General features: G+C 40.7%; 1 protein-coding gene across 1 annotated transcript in view; it reads right to left on the reverse strand.

Moving 5' to 3' along the window:
- Positions 1 to 23247, reverse strand: part of ACAD9 (acyl-CoA dehydrogenase family member 9) — a 129962-nt gene that overhangs the window by 101854 nt on the left and 4861 nt on the right. The window contains exon 2 of the mRNA XM_089678730.1: positions 6351 to 6444. Within this exon, the coding sequence (XP_089534856.1) occupies positions 6351 to 6444 (94 nt within the window). The remainder of the gene's footprint in view (positions 1 to 6350; positions 6445 to 23247) is intronic.

The following is a 23247-nucleotide window of genomic DNA, read 5'->3' on the forward strand; positions in this document are numbered from 1 at the left end:
CAACCTCATCTTTTATATTTTACAAAAAATAGGGTAATTTATTGCTTTTTTGTGTCCTAAAATTAACTTACTTGTATTTTTTACTAAAATTTTGAAGTAAAATCATGCGACATAAAAAATTGGAACTATCACTATTTTATTTTCTAGGGTCTCTGCTTTCAGAAAATATACAGTATAACGTTTGGGGGCTTTACGTAATCTTCAAGCCTAAAATGTTTTTTTAAATGCGTGCAAAAAACGGCTCTGGCAGAGAAACGACGAGCAACCAATCGTTGTTCATCACACTGCAAGGTCTCTTCTCTAAAACAGCGAAATGTTAAAAATATTACATGTTTAAGTCGCCATAAAGCCTCTTTTGTTTTTAAAAGCCCCAGACATTTCTAATATCACCTCCGATTTAAATACGGTTTTGGTTAAAAAAAAAAAAATTTTATTTATCAGGACAAGTAGATTGTCATGAGGGATAAGTAGATTGGGGGCCCCGATTTAGTCCCTGGACAAGGAGTTTTTTCAAAAATGTCCACACCCCTGAGCTGTAATTGCAGTGAAAGGTGGTTCTACAAAGTATTGACTCAAGGGGGCTGAATTCAAATGCATGCCACACTTTTCAGATATAAATTTTGAAAATGATTTATCATTTTCCTTCCCTTTCACAATTATGTGCCACTTTGTGTTGGTCTATCACAGGGGTGGGCAAACTTTTTGACTTGAGGGCCGCAATGGGTTCATATATTGGACCCGGGGGCCGGACCAAGAGTAGATGAATGATGTGTATGTGTCATCCATAGTAAGTATAGTAATATTCCCCCATAGTAAGCATAGTAATTAATCCCCCATATAGTAATTCATCCCCCATATAGTAATTCATCCCCCATAGTAATTCATCCCCCATATAGTAATTCATCCCCCAGAGTAATTCATCCCCCATATAGTAATTCATCCCCCATATAGTAATTCATCCCCCATAGTAATTCATCCCCCATAGTAATTCATCCCCCCTATAGTAATTCATCCCCCATATAGTAATTCATCCCCCCATATAGTAATTCATCCCCCATAGTAATTCATCCCCCATATAGTAATTCATCCCCCATAGTAATTCATCCCCCATATAGTAATTCATCCCCCCTATAGTAATTCATCCCCCATATAGTAATTCATCCCCCCTATAGTAATTCATCCCCCCTATAGTAATTCATCCCCCATATAGTAATTCATCCCCCCTATAGTAATTCATTCCCCATATTAATTCATCCCCCATATTAAGTCCCCAAGTCCCCCCTGTGTCAATTCACTTACCTTTGCTCCGCGCGTTCCTCTCGCCGTGTTCCCGTGCCGTTCTGGTGTAGCATGAAAATCTGTCTCCTATGAGGATCTGTCCCCCTTGACGTATCTGCGCATGTGCCAGTTTCAGGCATTAGCAGCCGATCGGCGATCTCCGGCACATGCGCAGATACGTCGAGGGGGACAGATCCTCATAGGAGACAGATTTTCATGCTACACCGGTCTTCAGGGCGGACTGTGAGAGGAGCCTAGCTCCGCGGGCCGGATTAAAAGGCCGCCGGGCCGTAGTTTGCCCATTGCTGGTCTATCACATAAAATTCTAACAAAATACATTTACGTTTTTGGTTGTAACATGACAAAATGTGGAAACTCTCAAGGAGTATGAATACCTTTTTAAGGCACTGTAGGCGAACATAAAAAAAGCTTCAGGAAGTTTTTAATGCTACATTACCATATTTTGGGAAAGGTGAACGTGTATAAATATTGGCGCAAGCAGGGAGCTGGACTGTTGCCAACCGATTAGGGTCTCTTCACACTGTCCTAACACACTTTGGGTAAACCGCAGCTAATCTGTGGGTATCGTACTGGTTAGCTGCATTTTCTCATAGACTTCTATAATGTCCTGCAGTTTTGGTGCAGTTTCAGAAAGCGTACTAAAGATGCAACATGCAGCCGTTCTGGCTTGGTTTTTGAAAATTCACCAAAACAGCAGGACCTCAAAGATATCTATGGGAATACGCAGCCATACCATGCGCAAAAGGGACAGTGTGAATACATGCCTAAAGTAAAATTACAGGCTACATGTAAAATTCGTTTTAAAGAAGTCCCTTCCCCTCTACTAAAAGCTGGAGTTAAATCACCCCCCAGTTTCTGAAATCTATTGGGAACCTTTTGGTGAGATCTCTGTACTATGTTCTGGGGTCTACACACTCACTGTGCCCATTATAAGAGATTCTCACCCTTCCTGCTGGATGTTTCATTTACTTTATATTACAGAAAATGCAATAGGAGTTCTGGGAACACACAAAGGTCAATGCTGGCACCCTTGTTTTCCTTATCAGCTTTCCTAAGTGATGTTTCTGCTTAGAAAGGACACAAATTATTTCACCTTTGCTTGTCTATGCAAAAATCAGCCATCAATTTTTTAACCTGGGTAGGAAAAATAATTTGAATGTAAACACCTGATATTATTTGGTTTCTATGTAAGCTTCAGGGAGAGTGTAAAGTTCTCTCCCTGGATCAGTAAACTAAAGATAAATCTTCTGTGTTATTTGTAATTGTAAAGCGCTAAGCAAACTGTTGGCGCTATATAAATCCTGGTGGTCTTCCCTGCAGTGGTACAACATGCTTCCCAACCCCCACATCCCCGAGCCAGATCAGCAGCAATTAGCAAAGGCCATGTTTCTGCTGATTGAAGAGCTCAAGAAATGCCTTGAGGAGGGTGTATTGGACGGGACCACAGCCGATAGACCTCTGCTCACACATAGATATCAATGGTCTAATCTGCAGCGTATTGCCCAAAGGAGAGCGTATTTTACCCTTCCTCTTAAGCTCAAATAAAACTAAATAAAATTAAGATTTAAATTATATAGCCCTGCACCATGTAGATAATTATTTGGAGTGAAAGCAAAATAGGGCTTCAAACATTTTAATATAGGTATAATTTAGGATGTAGTTTTGATTTAGCTACATTATAGGCAAAAAAAAAAAAAAAAGATTACTACAGGCACTTGACCCACAGAAGGTGTGCAACACAATAATTTGTTAAAACCAGTGTATCTTACCAAAATACTCAGCAAAAATAGTGCACATAACATTTACGCTAGTGTGCATTCGCTAGTTAATGCCATTTTCAAAACACCAGCTATAAGGAAGGACATCCACCATAAAAAGATATGGTTCAGCACTTCAGAATCATGACTTTTCTCAGGGGCCAGAAAATGAAAGAAGCCATTCATATTTTAACAGCAATCTCAGTTCCTCAGGAGCCTTGCCATGGCCCGAATAATGTCAACAATTAACACAGAGGGGTTTAGTTTAATAATGTAATTTAAAGAACAATTTAAATAGCAATTATGAATATTACACCCTGTTCCAAATTATTATGCAAATTCTATTTAAGTGTCACAAAGATTAAATATTTTGTTTTTCAGTTTAACTCATGGATTGCATTGTGTGTCAGCGTTCTTTTGATCACTGAAAACAATCTCAGACACCTGTGATTAGATTGGCCGGTGAGCCCAATTTAAGGAAAAACTACTAAAGGAGGGTGTTCCACATTATTAAGCAGAGCACCATTTTCAAGCAATATGGGGAAGAAAAAGGATCTCTCTGCTGCCGAAAAGAGTGAAATAGTTCAATGCCTTGGACAAGGTATGAAAACATGAGATATTTCACGAAAATTTAAGCGTGATCATCGCACTATTAAGAGATTTGTGGCTGATTCAGAGCACAGACGGGTTCGTGCAGATAAAGGCACATTGAGGAAGATTTCTGCCAGATCCATGCATCAGATCAATAGAGCAGCTGCTAAAATACTATTACATAGCAGCAAACAGATATTTGAAGCTGCTGGTGCCTCTGGAGTCCCACGGATATCAAGGTGTAGAGTCCTCCAGAGTCTTGCAACTGTGCATAAACCTTCTATTCGGCCACCACTAACCAATGCTCACAAGCAGAAACGGCTGCATTGGGCAGAAAAATACATGAAGACTAATTTTCAAACAGTCCTGTTCACTGATGAGTGCCGTGCAACCCTGGATGGTCAAGATGGATAGAGTAGTGGATGGTTGGTGGACGGCCACCCTGTTCCAACAAGGCTGCAACGTCAGCAAGGCAGTGGTGGTGTCAAGTTTTGGGCCGGAATCATGGGAACAGAGCTGGACGGCCCCTTTAGGGGCCCCGAAGGTGTAAAGAAGACCTCTGCAAAGTATGTGGAGTTTATGACTGACCACTGTCTTCCCTGGTACAGAAGGAAGAACTATGCTTTCCATAATAAAATCATCTTCATTCATGACAATGCACCATCTCATGCTGCAAAGAATACCTCTGCATCAATGGCTGTTATGGGGATAAAAAGGAGAGAAAGTCATGGTGTGGCCTCCATCCTCCCCTGACCTCAATCCTATTGAGAACCTTTGGAGCATCCTCAAGCAAAAGATCTATGAGGGTGGGAGGCAGTTTACATCCAAACAGCAGCTCTGGGAGGCTATTCTGACATCTTGCAAACAAATTCAAGCAGAAACTGTCCAAAAACTCACAAGTTCAATGGATGCAAGACTTGTGAAGCTGTTATCAAATAAGGGGTCCTATGTTAAAATGTAACGTGACCTGTTAAAATGTTTAAAAAGTTAAAATGTCGTTAAAAGTTTGATTGAAATAGCTTTTGATTTCAGTAAATATGCTGCAAACACAACAACTGACAATTTTCAGTTCTTTACAACCTATAAAGTGTTTTGAAACTTACTGTGCGTAATAATTTGGAACAGTGCATTGGAAGTGTTTTATGTTTAAAAAAAATACTGTTATCATTAGGTTTGTTCAATAAAATTTGAATTGTACTCTTAATAGTTGATAACATGAGAATTATGCTGACTGTTATTTACATCAATTATTTAGGTAAATGAGAAAAATATCATTTGCATAATAATTTGGAACAGGGTGTAATTTAAATAAAGTAAACACAGTATATTTAACCAATTCAATACCGGGCAATTTTACACCTTCCTGCCCAGGCCAGTTTTCACGTTTCAGCGCTCTCACACTTTGAATGACAATTGCGCGGTCATACAACATTGTACCCAAAATAAAATTTTATCATTTTCTTCACACAACTAGAGCTTTCTTTTGGTGGTATTTAATCACCGCTGGGGTTTTTATTTTTTGCTAAATTAACAAAAAAAAGACCAAAAATTTCGAAAAAAAAACAAGTTTTTCTTTGTTTCTGTTATAAAAGTTTACAAATAAATAATTGTTCTTCATAAATTTAGGCTGAGATGTATTCTGCTACATGTCTTTGGTGAAAATAACCCAAATTAGGATGTATTTTTTAGTTTGTAGGAAAGTTATAGAGTTCACAAACTATGGTATAGATCTGAATATTGATCAATCCTGAAGTACTGACAGCCAATCTAATTTCTTGAGGTCCAAGAATGTCAGAACAGTACAGATATCCCCAAATGACCCCTTTTTGCAGAGTAGACAGTCCGAAGTACTTCATAAGAGGAATGGCGAGTTTTTTGAAGTTGTATTTTTTTTGTCATAATTTTTCGGAAAATGAAAAAATTAAAAAAATTTTCACTATTTTTTTTTTACATACTGTCACCAGTGCAGTACAGGGTCATCATATAACTGGCATGGCGGTGAACAGGGACACTGACTGGTGACAGTATGAAAAAAATATATATATATAATTTTTTTTATTATTTTTAATTTTTTATTACTTTTTTTATTTTTTTTTCATATTCTACTATGACCAAAGTAGTACAATGTTACCATAGTAACATTGTACTATTTTGGGGAAGTGATCAGTATTTTTTTTATTTTTTTATTTTTTTTACACAATTTGCTTATAGCAAAGAATTACTTTGCTATAAGCAAGCATTTACCAGAATGAAATCGATTCATTCAGTTTTTTTTTTTTTTTTTGTGCTTAGCTGTGATTTGGTCACAGCTAATCACATGACATGTGCATGTGACCTGCTGTGACCATTCACAGCTAGGCACTAGTATACAATGGATGGCATGAATGAAGCCATCCATTGTATACAACTGTCGTGTGACCTGCTGTGATTGGTCACAGCAGGTCACATGGTACCAGCAACGGGGGCCGGTACTCAGATCCGTCATCGGCCGTGTCCGAGGTACACGGCCGGTGACAGATCGCGCCGCTGTGCCGCTCTGCAGTTGCGCGAACTGAGCATGTGCGGGAGCACGCCAAATGGCGTGCACCCGGAATGCAGAAGCACTTTTGCCGCCGCCAAACGGCCATTGGCCAGGTGGCAAATGGTTAATGGTTTTCATGTGCCAGACTCACATCCAATGCTTTTTGAGTAGTGTAATCTCACCTTCTTCACTGAAGAACTTCTCCACTGGGCCTACAAGCTGGTTTATTTCTTCCAACTCATCTTTACTGATCTCTGGGTATGGAAACACCTCTAGCTGGCAAAATAAATTGAAATAAGGAAATACAGTTTGAATATTGACAAATACAACTATTATATATATTACAAACACACACTCAAGATTAACAAGAAGCATACTAGATAACAAGCCATTATGCTTTTTCACAAAACACTATCGTTATTTCTAGAGCTAAGATCACATCTATGCAGGTTGCGTTTGACCCATTTCTGCATTTTTACGCATTTTGCGGGGGTGTTAGCAGTTTTTTTTCTTGTTTCCAGGCAGATTTAAACCGCAAAACACATCAAAAACGCAGCAAAAACGCAACAAATTCTTTTCTGCAGCTTTTCTATTAAAGGCTATAGAACCAAAAATACAACTTTTTGCGTTCAAAAAGGTCCGTGACCCTTTCCAAAAAAAGCACCGGGTGAAAACATGGAGATGTGAACATGTCCCATAGGAAATCATGTTAAATGGACTGTACTGTGTTTCTGCAAAATGCTGCAGAAAACGCCTAGGTGTGAACCTAGGGTAAGGGCTGGAAAAAAAGGCTCTTTTCCCCACAGACAGAAAACTTGTACTGAGAGAAATATTTAAGGGACCTTTGCTGAATTCTCCTTTAGAAAATGCTAGCAGCCTGGCTGCGATTCAGTATCTTCAATACTTTCAGTCATGCACCAGAAAACAGTATGCAGCAAATTAAGTCAGAAAGCCTGATTTTCATCACATCTAAGTCAGGGAATCAGCTAGACAAATAACATTCCCTAATGGAGATTTTAGAAATATCAGCCGTCTGTTTCTCTGAGCACAGGCTAGCTTTAGCCCTTGTTCACATATATGCATCTGTGCGGGCCGCATTTTGAGAGGGCACAAGAGTCCATTCATTTGAATGGACTCTTGTGCCCCGTGACATGCAGAGAAGAAATCCCTGCACTTTTTCCGAAAATCGCAGCCTGCACGGGAACCTCGGTTCCCAATATGGTTGCGTTTTCCAGTGTGGACGGCGTGCCATTAGAACTAACGGCACCCGCCCGCAGGTCCGCATTTCTCTGTGCGGGTGGTGTGGCTGCACGGATTTTCGTGCACATCTGCAGCAGCACCACCCGCACAGATGTGAACCTAGCCTTAATGAACAACTTCATTCTCTTGAGAGCAGCTCAACTGGTAACAGTTACATTGTGCCCTGATCCAGCAATATTCATTGTGTGTCACTGTAGTTCACAGCATTCGAAAAGACCTCTAGCCAGCTCCCCTTTATACTGCACGTGTGCTGCAGCCCAATTCCATCACACACACACACCATTTTTTAAAATACTGTATATTTTGCTGACATTTACAGTATATACAGAGAGCCATTAGATGAAACTCTAGTAGCTAGTTGTCAGACCAGGTCTTCACTAATGATCAGGAGCCAATCACATGGTGTCGACTTCTAGCTGTCAAAGGAGGAAAGGAGATTGTTTTACAAATCCCCTTTGATAAATTAGCTCCTCTAAATCAAAGGTGATTTGAAAATTCTATAAGTATACCCTAACAGGAGGCACCCTTGGGACTTGTACCAGGTATGTCCATGTCAAATTGGCTCCAGGGCAGAGGCACAAAATTACACACGTTAAAGTTGGACTAGGGATCCAATGGGGATAAATTTACTATAGGTAAATATACTGTGCACCGCAAGTGCACCTGTACACACAGAGCCGCTGCTCGGCCCTGCCCTCCCCCCCCCCCCCACTTTTCGTTGACAACAGTGGGAGCCAATGGCTCATGCTGCTGTCTCAGCCAATGAGGAGAGGGAGTCCCAGGATAGCCGAGACTCCAGTGCACATTGCTTGATCAAGAGGGGGCTTAGATGGGGCTGGGGGGGGGATACTGCACAGAGAAGGTTTTCTACCTTCCAGCATAGAATGCATGAAGGTAAAAAACCTTAAGCCTTTACAACTACAGTTGTGGCCAAAATTATTCAACCCCCACTGAAATTGAGTGTTTTGGCCAGTTTGACATTGCTTTTGATCATTCAGTCATCTTGCTTACATTTACATTAAAGAGGCACTTGTAGGTCAGACAAATATAACATAACAGTTATAATGAAATAACCACAAATGTCTTTTCTGTGCTCACAGCATTATCAGTTTTATTCAACCCCCAAGTGACATTCAATCTTAGTACTTAGTACAGCATCCTTTTACAGTTATAACAGCTTTTAAACGTGAAGCATAGCTTGACACAAGTGTCTTGCAGCGATCTACGGGTATCTTCGCCCATTCTTCATGGGCAAAGGCCTCCAGTTCAGTCACATTCTTAGGCTTGCGCACTGCAACTGCTTTCTTTAAGTCCCACCAGAGGTTCTCAATCGGATTTAAGTCTGGTGACTGCGATGGCCACTCCAAAATGTTCCAGCCTTTCCTCTGCAACCATGCTCTAGTGGACTTGGAGGTATGCTTGGGATCATTGTCCTGTTGAAAGGTCCAACGTCTCCCAAGCCTCAGGTGTGTGACGGACTGCATCACGTTTCCATCCAATATCTCCTGGTACTGAAGAGAATTCATGGTACCTTGCACACGCTGAAGCTTCCCTGTACCTGCAGAAGCAAAACAGCCCCAAAGCATGATTGACCCTCCACCATGCTTCACAGTAGGCAAGGTGTTCTTTTCATCATAGGCCTTGTTCTTCCTCCTCCAAACATAGCGTTGATCCATGGGCCCAAACAGTTCTAATTTTGTTTCATCAGTCCACAGAACACTATCCCACAACTTTTGTGGTTTGTCCACATGGCTTTTGGCATACTGCAGTCGACTCTTCTTATTCTTTGGAGACAGCAAGGGGGTACGCCTGGGAGTTCTGGCACGGAGGCCTTCATTACGCAGTGTGCGTCTTATTGTCTGGGCTGAAACTTCTGTACCCACATCTGACAAATCTTTTCTCAGTTCCTCAGCAGTCACACGGGGACTTCTCTCCACTCTACGCTTCAGGTAGCGCACAGCAGTCGAAGTCAGCATCTTCTTTCTGCCACGACCAGGTAGCGTTTCAACAGTGCCCTTTGCCTTGAATTTGCGAATGATGCTTCCTAAGGTGTCTCTTGGTATGTTTAACATCTTTGCAATCTTCTTATAGCCATTGCCCTTCCTGTGAAGAGAAATCACCTCTTCTCTTGTCTTCCTGGACCATTCTCTTGCCTTCACCATGTTTGTAACCACACCAGTAAATGTCTAGAAGGAGCTGAGTATCACAGTCATTTTAAAGCTGCCTAATTGGTGCTTATTATGCTTGATTGCTGCTCGGTGACATCCACAGGTGTTTTCAATACCTGATGGAAAGCACCTGTATGAACCTCTGTTCTTCAGAGTGGTAGTCTTTAAGGGGTTGAATAATTGTGGCAATGAAGAAACCACATAAGAACCATTTACTACTGTATTACATAAACAATTGATGTCATTTTAGTTGCATTTGGGTAGTTACAACGTCCTTGTAGGATTTGATTCTGAATACAATTCCAAATGTACACTATAGTCCCTAAACCCCTTTACAGCATTGGGGGTTGAATAATTTTGGCCACAACTGTACTTTAAATCAAAATCTGGGAGAACCCAGATATCAGGGGCCTACAAAGTGAAAGCGCTCATCCTAAAGGTGCTGCATATGTCAATAATTTTTTGTTTTTTGTAACCAGTCCTGAGCTTACCATTCCTAACTTATTAAAGACCCTTAAGATGTACACAGATTTGTCCAACCTGTATCTTATACAATGTGCAGCACAGATTTCTGTTTACATGGGCCAGCCACAAGCTTAAGCATCTGGGCATTTACCTCACCCTATCTAATTCGGATGTATTTAAGGAGAACTTCCTTCCCTGGTCAATAAAAACCAGGGGAGATTGTAAACGATGGCACCAACAAACCTTCATGTGGTTTGGGAGGAACAGTATCTTGAAGATGACCGTTCTCCCCCACTTACTATACAGTGCCTTGAAAAAGTATTCATACCCCCTGAAATTTTCCACATTTTGTCATGTTACAACCAAAAACATAAATGTAATTTATTAGGATTTTATGTGATAGACCAACACAAAGTGACACATAATTGTGAAGTGGAAGGAAAATGATAAACGGTTTTGAAAATGTTTTATAAATATCTGAAAGGTGCGGCATGCATTTGTATTCAGCCCCCTTTACTCTGATACCTCTAACTAAAATATAGTGGAACCAGTTGCCTTTAGAAGTCACCTAATTTGTAAATAGAGTCCAGCTGTTCTGTGAAGCCTTCAAAGGTTTGTTAGAGAACATTAGTGAACAAACAGCATCATGAAGGCCACAGAACACAATAAACAGGTCAGGGATAAAATTGTGGAGAAGTTTAAAGCAGGGTTAGGTTATAAAGATATATCCCAAACTTTGAACATCTCACGGAGCACTCTTCAATCCATCATCTGAAAATGGAAAGAGTATGGCACAACTTCAAACCTACCAAGACATGGCTGTCCACCTAAACTGACAGGCCGGACAAGGAGAGCATTAATCAGAGAAGCAGCCAAGAGGCCCATGGTAACTCTGGAGGAGCTACAGAGATCCACAGCTCAGGTGGGAGAATCTGTCCACAGGACAACTATTAGTTGTGCACTCCAACAAATCTGGCCTTTATGAAGGAGTGGCAAGAAAAAAGCCATCATTGAAAGAAGTCCTGTTTGCAGTTTGCGAGAAGCCATGTGGGGGACACAGCAAATGTGGATAAAGGTGATCTGGTCAGATGAGAGCAAAATTTAACTTTTGGCCTAAAAGCAAAATGCTATGTGTGGTGGAAAACTAACACTGCACATCACCCTAAACACACCATCTGTGAAACATGGTGGTGGCAGCATCATGTTGTGGGGATGCTATTCTTCAGCAGGGACAGGGAAGCTGGTCAGAGTTGATGGGAAGATGGATGGAGCAAAATACAGGGAAGTCTTAAAAGAAAACCTGTTAGTCTGCAAAAGACTTGAGATTGGGGCAGAAGTTCACCTTCCAGCAGGACAGCGACCCTAAACATACAGCCAGAGCTACAATGGAGTGGTTTAGATCAGGGTCTCTAAATGTTTAAAACAAATGGGCAATATACTGTCCTTCAGACTTTAGAAGGGCCGGGTTGTGGCCAGTGGGGGTAAAAATGTCCTGGGCCCAGCATCAGTGACAATAAACATGGCCTCAGGGTTGGTGGTCAGTAGGAGGAAGAATAGTGCCCCATTGTTTCTATCAGCAGGAGGAATAGTGCCCCATCGTTCCTATCAGCGGGAGGAATAGAGCCCCATTGTTCCTATCAGCGGGAGGAATAGAGCCCCATCGTTGGTGTCAGTGGGAGGAATAGTGTCCCATTCTTGGTGTCAGTAGGAGGAATAGTGTCCCATTGTTGGTGTCAGAGGGAAGAATAGTGTCCCCAGGTGCCCATTAAAAGCTAGCAAAGTGCCCCATCCGGCCCTTGCGCTGCAGTTTGGAGACCCCTGGTTTAGATCAAAGCATATTCATGTGTTGGAATGGCCCAAGTAAAGTCCAGATGTAAATCTAATAAAAAAAACCTGTGGCAAGACCTGAAAATTGCTATTCAGACACTCTCCATCCAATCTGACAGAGTTTGAGATATTTTGCAAAGAAGAATGGGCAAAAATGTCACTCTCTAGATGTGCAAAAGCTGGTAGAGGCATTCCCAAAAAGACTTGCAGCAAAAGGTGGTTCTACAAAGTATTGTATTTGAATACAAATGCACGCCACACTTTTCACTTTTATTTGTACAAAAGAATTTTAAAACCATTTATCATTTTCCTTCCATTTCACAACTGTGTCACTTTTGTTGGTCTATCACATAAAATCCCAATAAAACACATTTATGTTTTTGGTTGTAACATGACAAAATACAGAAAAGTTCAAGGGATATGAATACTTTTTCAAGGCACTGTACCTATTGCAAACTCTCCCTGTTCAAATCCCACAATCCTTCCTCCAAGTTGTCAAGACGGACTTTCTGAACTTCCTTTGGGGGTACAAAACCAAATGCATAACCCATCACCTCTTAGCCCTCCTAAAGGAGAGTGGCTGTATTGGGTTTCCAAACCCCACTGAAAACCACCAAGCAGTCCATCTTACCAGAACTTTAGACTGGATTAAACATGCTCATGAGAGGGTTTGGGTGTGGTTAGAACAGAACATGTCCCAGTTACCACTACAGACTACACCGTGACAGACTCTACCATCCCATATTAAGTCCCATCCTCTGATAGACACTATGCTTTCGGCCCTTCATAAAGGAGGTTGGTTATTGCACTTGTGACACCTATGTTTAGCAGTTGGCTTTCAGGAAGGATAGATTGGGCGGGTGCAGGCTTCTGTCTGAACACACCTGAGCTCATCCCCAGAGTGCACTGCGCTGATCCCACCCAGTCCACCCAAGGCTCATGTGGATGACATCATATGAAATGGACAAGAGGAGGGATGGCAGAAAGCAAACCTGCTGCAGTAGGTTTCCTGTACAGTTCTGCAACAGGAAACCACTTCTGTGCCCTCCTGAGCTCCCTTGCATCGCGACCCCCCCCCCCCGTGGTGTGTACACCTGAGCCCCCAAGCTAGGCTACATAGTGCAACTTTCTGCAAAAATATCTCTGTGGTTCCTTTAATGTATATGGCTAAGCTAACTACAATAGGAAATCAGCCAATCCCTGTGTTAGACATTTATAAGCTAACAAATGAATGTCTCAAATTACTGTGAAAAAAAAGGTAATAATTTACATTTAACATTTCAACCTATGAACATACACTATATTGCCAAAAGTATTGGGACACTCCTCGAAATCATTGCACATTAGTCCTGCAGTTCTTCAACTTTCACCTACTAAACACAAGCAATTATAGTCTATCAGTTCCTCAACTTTCACCTACTGAACATAATGAGTTATAACAGATATAGTACATTTGACAACGGCTGGGTACCGCAGTGACATTCATGGTTTTCATACCTCTGTACAACTACTACTGTGCCAAAAAGGATGACAGATCTAATAACAAGAGCAGATGGAAACAATTTAACATGCCCTAAAGATCTTCATCCAGGTGTCCCAATACTTTTGGCAATACAATGTATAAAAACTGATCTAGAAAAGAAAGACAACACATATTTGTATGCAACACAGGAAAAGGAATAGGTTTCTTTTGATCAAAAAACTATACTAAATAAAAAAAATTACTTCTTTAACTAGTTGCAGACTTTGGGCATGCTGCACCCACCCAACAAAACCATCATCATTGTACACAGGAAGTGTGTAGCACATCCAGGCTCTCTGCCCTGCTTCTGTGATCCCCCTCCTAGCATACTACAAATGTCGGCTTTGATTAATCAAAGCCGACTTACTGTATACTCAAAAAATAGTCAGCTGCTGCAGATGTCAAAAAGTCTGAATCAGCATTTATAAACAACACTGCTCAAGCCACAATTATACAAAGCTACAATGTAACATGTTGTAACTTTTATACCATTCTGTTCATTCATCTGTTAGTTAAAGCAACCCGACAAATGAAAAAAAAAAACAAAAAACTTTTTTTTGTTATGAAATGTTCCTCTGTTTAACTCTTAGTTTACTTAATCAGCCCAAATTAACTACTTAGTCTCTTCTCTCTTCAGCTATAATTTTTTTGCTTCTATTTTATTAACTAATAATATAATTTTTTTTTTTATTTATGTTTTGTTTGTCCATATTTTTACACATTTAAAGTGTTACTGAACCCACAACAGTAAAATCAGTCTGTATATGCAGTAAAGCATGCTTGTTATACTCACTGTGGAACCTAAGGGGTTAATCCTCTGCATTGTGTAAAAAGGCTATTTGATCCTGACTTCTCTGCCCCTCCTCTTGTTCAAATGTCCACTCCATGTTTATTTTAATTAACTAATTAATTAATTAAGCCCTTAGAATCACTGTAAGGAATAAAAAAACCTTCTGCCTTTAGAACCTCTTTAACCGCCTGCCCACAGCAGTTGTACTGCAAACGGGCAGCCGCTCCAGGCTGGGTAACCTACCTATGCATCGCCATCTTTCCTCCAAGTTCAGGGCAGGCATGAGCGCACTCCCTGCCAACCTACATAACCCAAGTTTTGCAGATGATTTCAGCCAATGATTTTGAAGCCAGCTGATCAGCTGTGTCCAATCACACACAAGAGTTCTGTGTTTACAGAACACAGTACTCTGTGTAATGGGAACATCAATCTGTCTGTTTGTTATCCCTGTAAAGCAGGGAGAATAAATAGCTATAAAGTAAAAAGCAGTACATATAACATATATTGGGTTATTTTTTTTTTTACCAAAGACATGTAGCAGAATGCATTTTAGGCTACATATAAAAAGAAATTAGATTTTTATTTCTTTTTATTGACTGTATAACAGAAATTAGAAAATATTGTTTCATTGTTTCCAAAATGTTCAGTGCACTTTATTTATATCACAAAAAAATAAACAAAAAACACAGTGGTGGTCAAATACCACCAAAAAGAAAGCTCTATTTATGTGAACAAAATTATAACATTTTCAGCACAGTGTAGCATGGCCATGGAATCGCCAGTTAAAGTAGGACAGTGTTGAATAGCAAGAAATGCTCTGGTCAGGAAGGGGGTAATACCTTCTGTGGCTCAAGTGGTTCATGTGCACAAAAAAAGTCAAGAAGGGGGTAATACCTCCCGGAGCTCAAATGGTTAATCTACACAAAAAAGAACTAATGAAAATACACTGTAGAAAAAATATTGTCACAGCATAATTATCAGTGATACCCTTACAAACACAACTTGCTGCCATAAATTATACAGGAGCCACTGGGACACAGAATGAATGTCAATTAACCACCAGCTTTCACCAGCAAAATGGCCACAGTAAAGAAGGACCCATGTGTACTTTACATGGTATGCCCTAGGACAGGGCTTGAAAAAGCCGCTTGCCCGCTTGCCAAATGTGAGGAGAAATTCTTGTGTGGCGAGCACAGATGATGGAGCGGCTGCACCTGCGCTCCAAGCCTCATTGTGAAGCCGAGTTCCGATTTCTAACTTCTTTGGCACCACCATTACACTGGCAGCGCCGCTGAGGGGACAGGTGCAGGAGAGGTCCGCTCTCCTCCGCTGAGAGGAGACACCCTCTCCACCACCGTGGGGGACTCGAGAAGAGGTCCTGTCAACAAGTCTTGATCCTGCTGTACAACGAAAACCATTGCAAATCTTGATGTGAAACTGGCTTCCTACTGCTTTTTGTCATCCAAAAAATTATTTTTTGGTGTTTTTTCCTTACTTGAACAGAATGCAATCCACACACAGCCATTGAAATGGTATTTTGCATCAGAAAAAGGGTATTACATAAGTCTTGGTCCTGCTGTACAACACAAATCACGGCTGCTCTATTAGCACCTTTGTTAAAATGTTTACTATTATTATGCCATGTTTTTTGGCATCTAAATAAGCACTTTGTTGTTTTTTCTTAATGCACTACTTCTCTAAGCTCTCTTTTAATAAGATGCTGGAGATAAAAAATGCAAAATGTTTACTATTGTTATTTATTTTATGCAATGTTTTTTGGCCATCAAAAGAGGCAATTTTTTTTCTTAATGCCACACTTCTCTAAGGTCTCTGCTGGAGATAAAAAATACAACATGTTTACAGTAACTATTATTCCATGTTTTTTGGCATCAAAATAAGCACTTTGTTGTTTTTTCTTAATGCACTACTTCTCTAAGCTCTCTTTTAATAAGATGCTGGAGATAAAAAATGCAAAATGTTTACTATTGTTATTTATTTTATGCAATGTTTTTTGGCCATCAAAAGAGGCAATTTTTTTTCTTAATGCCACACTTCTCTAAGGTCTCTGCTGGAGATAAAAAATACAACATGTTTACAGTAACTATTATTCCATGTTTTTTGGCATCAAAATAAGCACTTTTTCTTATGCTATACTTCTGTAAACTAAACTTACATCTTTTAAAAGCGACTTTAGTTACTAAAGTCTCTTTTTAAAGATGCAGGAGATAAACAAAAAAAATACAAAATGTTCACTACAGGTTTAAAGCTGTAAAACTTGATATTTTGATTGCACCCTATTGCTGTTAACCTCCCTAGCAGTATGATTATGTCCATATTTCTGTGCTGAAAGCGGGACATTTTTTTGCATGGAAATATGCATTTTCTTTATTGTAGGTCTGTAATTTTTAGGAATAACTCACTGAAATCTGTCCGAACAAGAGTCTAGTAAACATCCTGGGTAGGATAAAACTTGAAACACAAAATCATAAACTATAATTTAATAATCATAAAAATATAATAAATTTAATTCAATAATATAATCAAACCAAAAACACTGAAATTTGAAATATAGCGCCAAGTTCACACATCGCTGCGCAAAGTCGCAAAATCGTTTTCAGTGTCTGATGACGAATTTCCCCACAAATCATTATCACTCAATTCTGCAAGTGGTTCTGATTTACTATCGCTGTTCTCTAGCCGGTCTAAAACCGCTTTTGACCTAAAGCGACGCTTTTTGGACGCCATGGACTTTTCTAAGTTTTCAGGCAGAAAGAACAGTCAAAATGCAGGCAGGGCACAGGACAAAATGTATGTGAAATGGTTTGATACAGTAATGTTTTACTATGTCAAATTTGTTTATTAGAAAATGACAATTTTTAAATTTGCCGCTGGTTCTGGCCCCCGTACGTCCCGACGCTCTCAGGGACCGGAACACGGAAGCTGGATGTTGGCATCGACCGGAGGAGATGGCCAGGGACGCTGCAGGGGACGCATCGCGGGAACGAAGGAAAAGGTAAGCGCTGCAGGGAATCCCTGAGCAACGCCGCATGGTAAGCCCGAGTGTTGATCGGGGATACTGCTTTTGGTACTGAAACTTTACCCAGAGCTACACTCGGGAATACCGCCAGGGAGGTTAAGCTATTGCTGTTATGTTTAAATTGCCATAATAAAGCTATGTTATAATTGCAGTTTTTTAGATTTTGGACTCTTTATTCTAAAGAAAAATGTAATTGCATAAGATTTTAAGGGGGCGTGGTTTGGAGCAGGGCTGGGAACGGGGCTGGGGGACGGGCCGGGGTTGGAGGCGGACCTGGGCAAGGTTGGGTGGGGCAACTGGTAGACAGTAAGATTTGTGCCTGGCTAGTATGTCTAGACTCGAAATTTTAAGCCCTGCCCTAGGAATTTAGATGGAGAATTTTAGGGAGCACCTCATACAATCAAGGTCCACAAATGACCAAAGTAAACCTGTGCTGCATTTCAACAGAGGTTTCTTTTGAAGAGAAGCTGCCATAAAGTGACAGGATTTACATGCAGTGTGAAAGACATGCTCTTTCATAGCACCCCAACCACATACCACAGGGCAATGCTCCATGATCTCTGATCTACTGAAACGCTCAGCCACTGTCACTTGGGACATGCAGTAGGGTGTCCAAGCAAATAACTTCCAGAAAGTAAGCATTTACAAATGGAAATCAGGGGGATAAGAAAGCACAAGCAAGTCAAACTCTTGTACTTCACAAGGCCTGCTCTTCAGAACATGATCATGTATTGCAATTTTGCCGTACAGAGTCACTTTACGTCAAGTACACAAACTTAGGTACAGAAATATACCTAGAAGGTGAAGTACAGCCAAAGCTATTTTGTACTGTGGATCACAGGAGTGCAGTTCGTTCTGTGCTCCTGTGACCCATTTTCAGCAGACAGAGGGCTGAAGCCTGTTGTCAGCTGATATCACTCAGCCGGTTCAGGCTGGGGCAAGATCACGACTTTAAAGTTGGGATCCACACCAGAGTCTGGAGCGGCACCTGGCTCAGCTTCTCAGTGAGCTGCTGAGAGTCTAAGCCTGCCGCTCCCTCCCCCTCCACAGCCCATCACTCCAGTTGAGTGTGGAGGGGTGTTGGTGTCAGAGCAGAGAGTGGTGACTGACATTCTCATTCTCTGCTCAGAGTGGCTGTGAGAATTCAGCGATCAGCGGTCTCACCCTTAGAGCCAGCAGGGAAAAGATACAGCATCGGTCTGATACTGCATCCACCTAGGCAAGTATGTTTTGGGGGAAAAACACAAAGCCTCACTTCTCATTTAAAAAGAAATATGAAGAGATGCAGGTCTTTTATTTAGTAATTCTTTAGTTAGGACTTTGGTTCTATCCATGACCCGTGTCACCCATCTGAGCAGTTTATATTTATTGTACTGGCATATGATAGCTGTGCTGTACAATGGGCCCTTCCACACAGGCATTCGAGCAGATCCCACTGTCAGTATTTCAGGCAGATCTGAGTGAAAGCTCAATGTAAGCCAATAGGCAGGCAGATGGAAATGGACATGCATCTATTTACAGCTGAGTCAACCTAGCCCCCCCCCCTCCAAAAAACAAAAACAAAAAAACAGGAAAGGTACATATGCCTGCCCATAGCCCTAACATGGGACTGCAGGAGACTGAGCAGACACGGCTCTTATAAAAGTGACATCATACTGTTCAGCTCCAGTTCTACAGGGCATCTGTTTTTAAAAGGAGTCTTTAAAAAAAATTGCATATGATACAATACAGCCATTGTATGTAAAAAAAAAACAGCTGAAAAGTGTACACAGTACCAGAAAGCAATACCACAGTACATAGTATAGTAGCCTAACAGCTCCATTGGATGAAGGTAATCTAGTATGCATGATTACTGCCAGTCCCTTGGGCCTTCCTTACTGGGGCTTTGGGCTGATCCTCTTATACTGCTGTGTAGATGACACTAATGTGAAAGAAGTGTCTAAGAGCTTGTTGAAATACCTGTCAATCCAATCATGTTTTTGGAAAAATAAAAATAGGCGAGTAGAGGCTAGATTTAGACTGGAAATTCTCTACACTAAAAATATTTGCTATCATTGCCTAAGCCTGGCTGAAAGGAAGGAGAAAGAGAACCAGGAAAAGGGATAGCATATTTGGTCATGTCGTTTCCAATGTACACTTAATTCAGGCTCAGTGGGGCAAGAAAATGTGTTCTTGCTTTAACCCTTTGAGGACCAAGGGACGTATTTGTCCCATGTTTTTAATTGCGTGTATCATCTGATTAAGAACTTAAAACTCTTTTTTTTTTTTTGGTTTGAGTCAAAATATTAGTTATCAACAAACAACAAATGGATCTAGCTTTTTGCCAATTATTTCATGAAATGGCTTAGTTACAGCAACTGAAGTGTACGAACATTAAAAACAAAAAAATTGATTCTTTTGGCGTTCCAAAATCTTACGGTCCTCAAAGGGTTAAGAACTACAGCTGGAAGCAATGCTGTTACTAATTAGAAAACGCTTCTTGCCAAACCTCGCTTACCACAATCATAATACATACAGAATTGTATAAATGCCATGCACACAGCCTCAGACAGCATGTCCCTGATAAAATGAAGTGGTCCAGTCTAAACAACCATTTGAAATACATATGCATGAGACTTTCTGTCCATTGTTGTAATTCACATACCACACTATATACACTATAGTAATAATACAGGAGTATTATAATTATTATACCACAAATGCACATAAGCTTCTCCCTGGCTCATTTTCCCATAATGGAGGAGGCCATGGGGTTTATTTACTTAGCCCTCGGTCATATCAAGCCCCATTTTGAAATCATGAGACTTACAGTGAAGTCGCACGATTTCAAAGTCGGGTGACTTGCCGATTTCAGGTGCGATTTGCAAGACATCTGACATAGATATCTATGCAAATCTCACCAAAAGTAGTGCATGCACTACTTTAGAAATCGGTACCACACCAATATGACCGCTCTAATAACAGATAATAGGGTGCAACTTGGCACCCGATGTGACCGGGGTGTAAAGCTGGAGAGTGCAAAATCAGGTGCACTTCTGCATAGAAACCAATCAGCTTCCAGGTTTTATTGCCAAAATTTAACTGAACAAGCTGAGGTTAGAAGCTGATTGGCTACCATGCACAGGTGCACCAGATTCTGAGTGAACCAGCTTTAGTAAATCGCCCCCAATATGTTTCCTCCTCTCCACCCGTTTTAACCCTGTAAATGCCATTTCACCCTGTTGCAACTGCATGCGTTGCACAAGGTGGCTGCAGCATGGCCTCATTCACTTGAATGGGTTGTGTTCAGTGGCAGTACTGGCTGCTGAATGCATCATAAGCGATATTTTTGCAGTAACCACCAAACATTGGTGCCTTTGCAGCTTAAGGAGGGAGGGGCAGGATGGTGGTCGGCAAAATGTGACTCAGCTGTGTGTTCTTACCAGCCCCCAACTGCTCATGTAAACAAGCCCTTACTGTGTTTTATTGCCTCCTTGTTACATTCACCATGAGTTCCTGAACCTCTCCTTTATCCCCTCACTTTTGTGTGTTTGGAACAAGCAGTGCACATTAACTGCAGTCATGCACACTGGACTACACAAATCCCATAATTCATAGTCCATGTCAGAAGCAAGCAAGAGAGGGTGGCTACATTTCTACATACAGTGGAACCATGGAGAATAAACGCAACCACCCTCTAACAGGACGTCAGATCACAGCAACAAAAAAAAAAAATAGAGATTTGTTGGAGGCTGAGACTGAGTAATAAAAGGATTTTTTTTGGAGAGGAAATAAATTACATACTTAGAAAAAAATAGTCAGGGTTTAGTGTCACTTTAAACCTCATCTCCATGTTTTAGTGAAAATGAAACCGTTTTCTGTAGTAAGCTGGTCCAAACGAACCATTACCTTCACTAACATATGTGCCTGCTGTGTACGCTGTATAAACTGTATGTAGCCTCAGCTACTTACAATGTCCAGCGCTGTGTTCTAGATCCCAGTAGATTCTCAGGACAAAATTGAGTTGGGCTGACTGCTGCTCAGCCATTCACAGGGAGGATTGTATTCCATGAATGAGATTGGGACATAATTTGCTTGCCTCTTGGCCTCAGCAAATCAGAGTAAATTTTCACTAAAACATACATTACTAGACCTTAATGTAAAACAAAAGCTTGAGCAAAACCCTGTGTACTTTGGTATTTTATTTTTAGGTATTTATTCATGTGTTTTGTTTACAAATCAAGCAACACAAAGATTATTCAGTAACTCCTTTTATTTGCCATTCTGCCATGATAGCTCAGCATCTCTTCATAGTAGTTCACATGAAGGTAGCTGTGTCTAGTTTCTCTACCAGTTTAAAGTAAAAATAGACATAAATTGAATACAACATCTTTCTGGCAATCCACAGATCATCCTGGGGATGAAAAAACAAAAACTGAGTGTACGGCCAGCTTTCCTGGCTAGATCACCAGGTGAAAATAAGGGGGAAAAAAGCCTAAACAGAAATTATGCAGCCACCCGCATTTAGGTATTGGTAAATTGCAATATATTAACTAAATATGTTTTTTTTAACACATTTTTGCATTCCATGTGCCTTGTTACAAAGTTTTATGTGTGATTTTAGTGCATTTTATATGCCACGAATTATTAAAGGAAAAAACGTCCCTGCTTTATGCAGTAATTTCCTGCCACCATTCTTTCTTTTCATATCATGCTCCATGTAACCATTCATCTATATGCAACGGTTTTCATTTACATTGAAGATCAAATGCTGCACTCGCTATTTATCAAAAATATACTGGGGCCTCTTGCACACAGGGTCTAGCTGCAGCTCATCCCTCCCGAGCCCTGCTGCCTACAGCCTGTCAAAGTCTATGGCAAGCTGTTGCTGGACTAGGCTAAACACCTTACTGTGTGGTACACTTTCAATGACATACACTATATTGCCGAAAGTATTGGGCCAGCCCTCCAAATCATTGGATTCAGGTGTTCCAATCACTTCCATGGCCACAGGTGTATAAAATCAAGCAGCTAGGCATGCAGACTGATTCTACAAACATTTGTGAAAGAATGGGTCACTCTCAGGAGCTCAGTGAATTCAAGTGTGGTACTGTGATAGGTTGTCACCTGTGCAATAAGTCCATCCGTGACATTTCCTTGCTACTAAATATTCCACGGTTAACTGTTAGGCCTCATGTACACTGCTGCTCCTAAACTCATGTTAGGCGTTTTTTGCCAAAGCCCCTGAACTCAACTCAATAAAAGCCTATGTTTCCATGTACACAAAGGCTTTTACCAGTTTAGGAGCATTAGAGTTTAGGGAAGTTAAATGTTCCTCTTCTGAATGCACTGAATAATCGCGTTCAGTAAAGGAACATTTTGGCCAAAGAACGCTAAATCCAGAAAAAATGTGTGCAAATGCAGTAAACCCTAGCCGCGTTTATCCATATCAATGGAAATTACTCTAGCCAATCAAATGAATAAACATCCAAACACTAAACATGGGTAAACACGATACTTTGTTTACATGCATTTTTGCCACGTTTAGCATTTTTATGTTGCCAGGAGAGTTTAACGACTAGGTGAGTTCAAGTGTACAATTTATTTTTTTATTTAAAAAGGTACTTATATAGCGCCATCAATTTAGGCAGCACTTTACATATATATTGTACATTCACATCAGTCCCTAACCCTTCAGGTGGCGTACAATGTAAGGTTCCTAACTCACATTCATACATACACATACTAGGACCAATTTAAACAGGATCCAATTAACCTACCAGCATGTCTTTGGAGTGTACATGAGGCCTTAGTGGTACTATAACAAAGCGGAAGCAACTGGAAACAACAGCAACTCAGCCACGAAGTGGTAGGCCACGAAAAATGACAGAGCGGGGTCAGCGCATGTCACCAACTGTCTGCAGTCAATAGCTAAAGACCTCCAAACTTCATGTGGCCTCCAGATTAGCACAACAACAGTGCATAGAGAGTTTCATAGAATGGGTTTCCATGGTCGAGCAGCTGCACCTGA

The sequence above is a fragment of the Staurois parvus genome, unplaced genomic scaffold, assembly GCF_062004578.1.
Source record: "Staurois parvus isolate SC_StPar_1 unplaced genomic scaffold, SC_StPar_1.0 ptg000209l, whole genome shotgun sequence".
In the NCBI taxonomy this organism is placed as follows: domain Eukaryota; kingdom Metazoa; phylum Chordata; class Amphibia; order Anura; family Ranidae; genus Staurois; species Staurois parvus.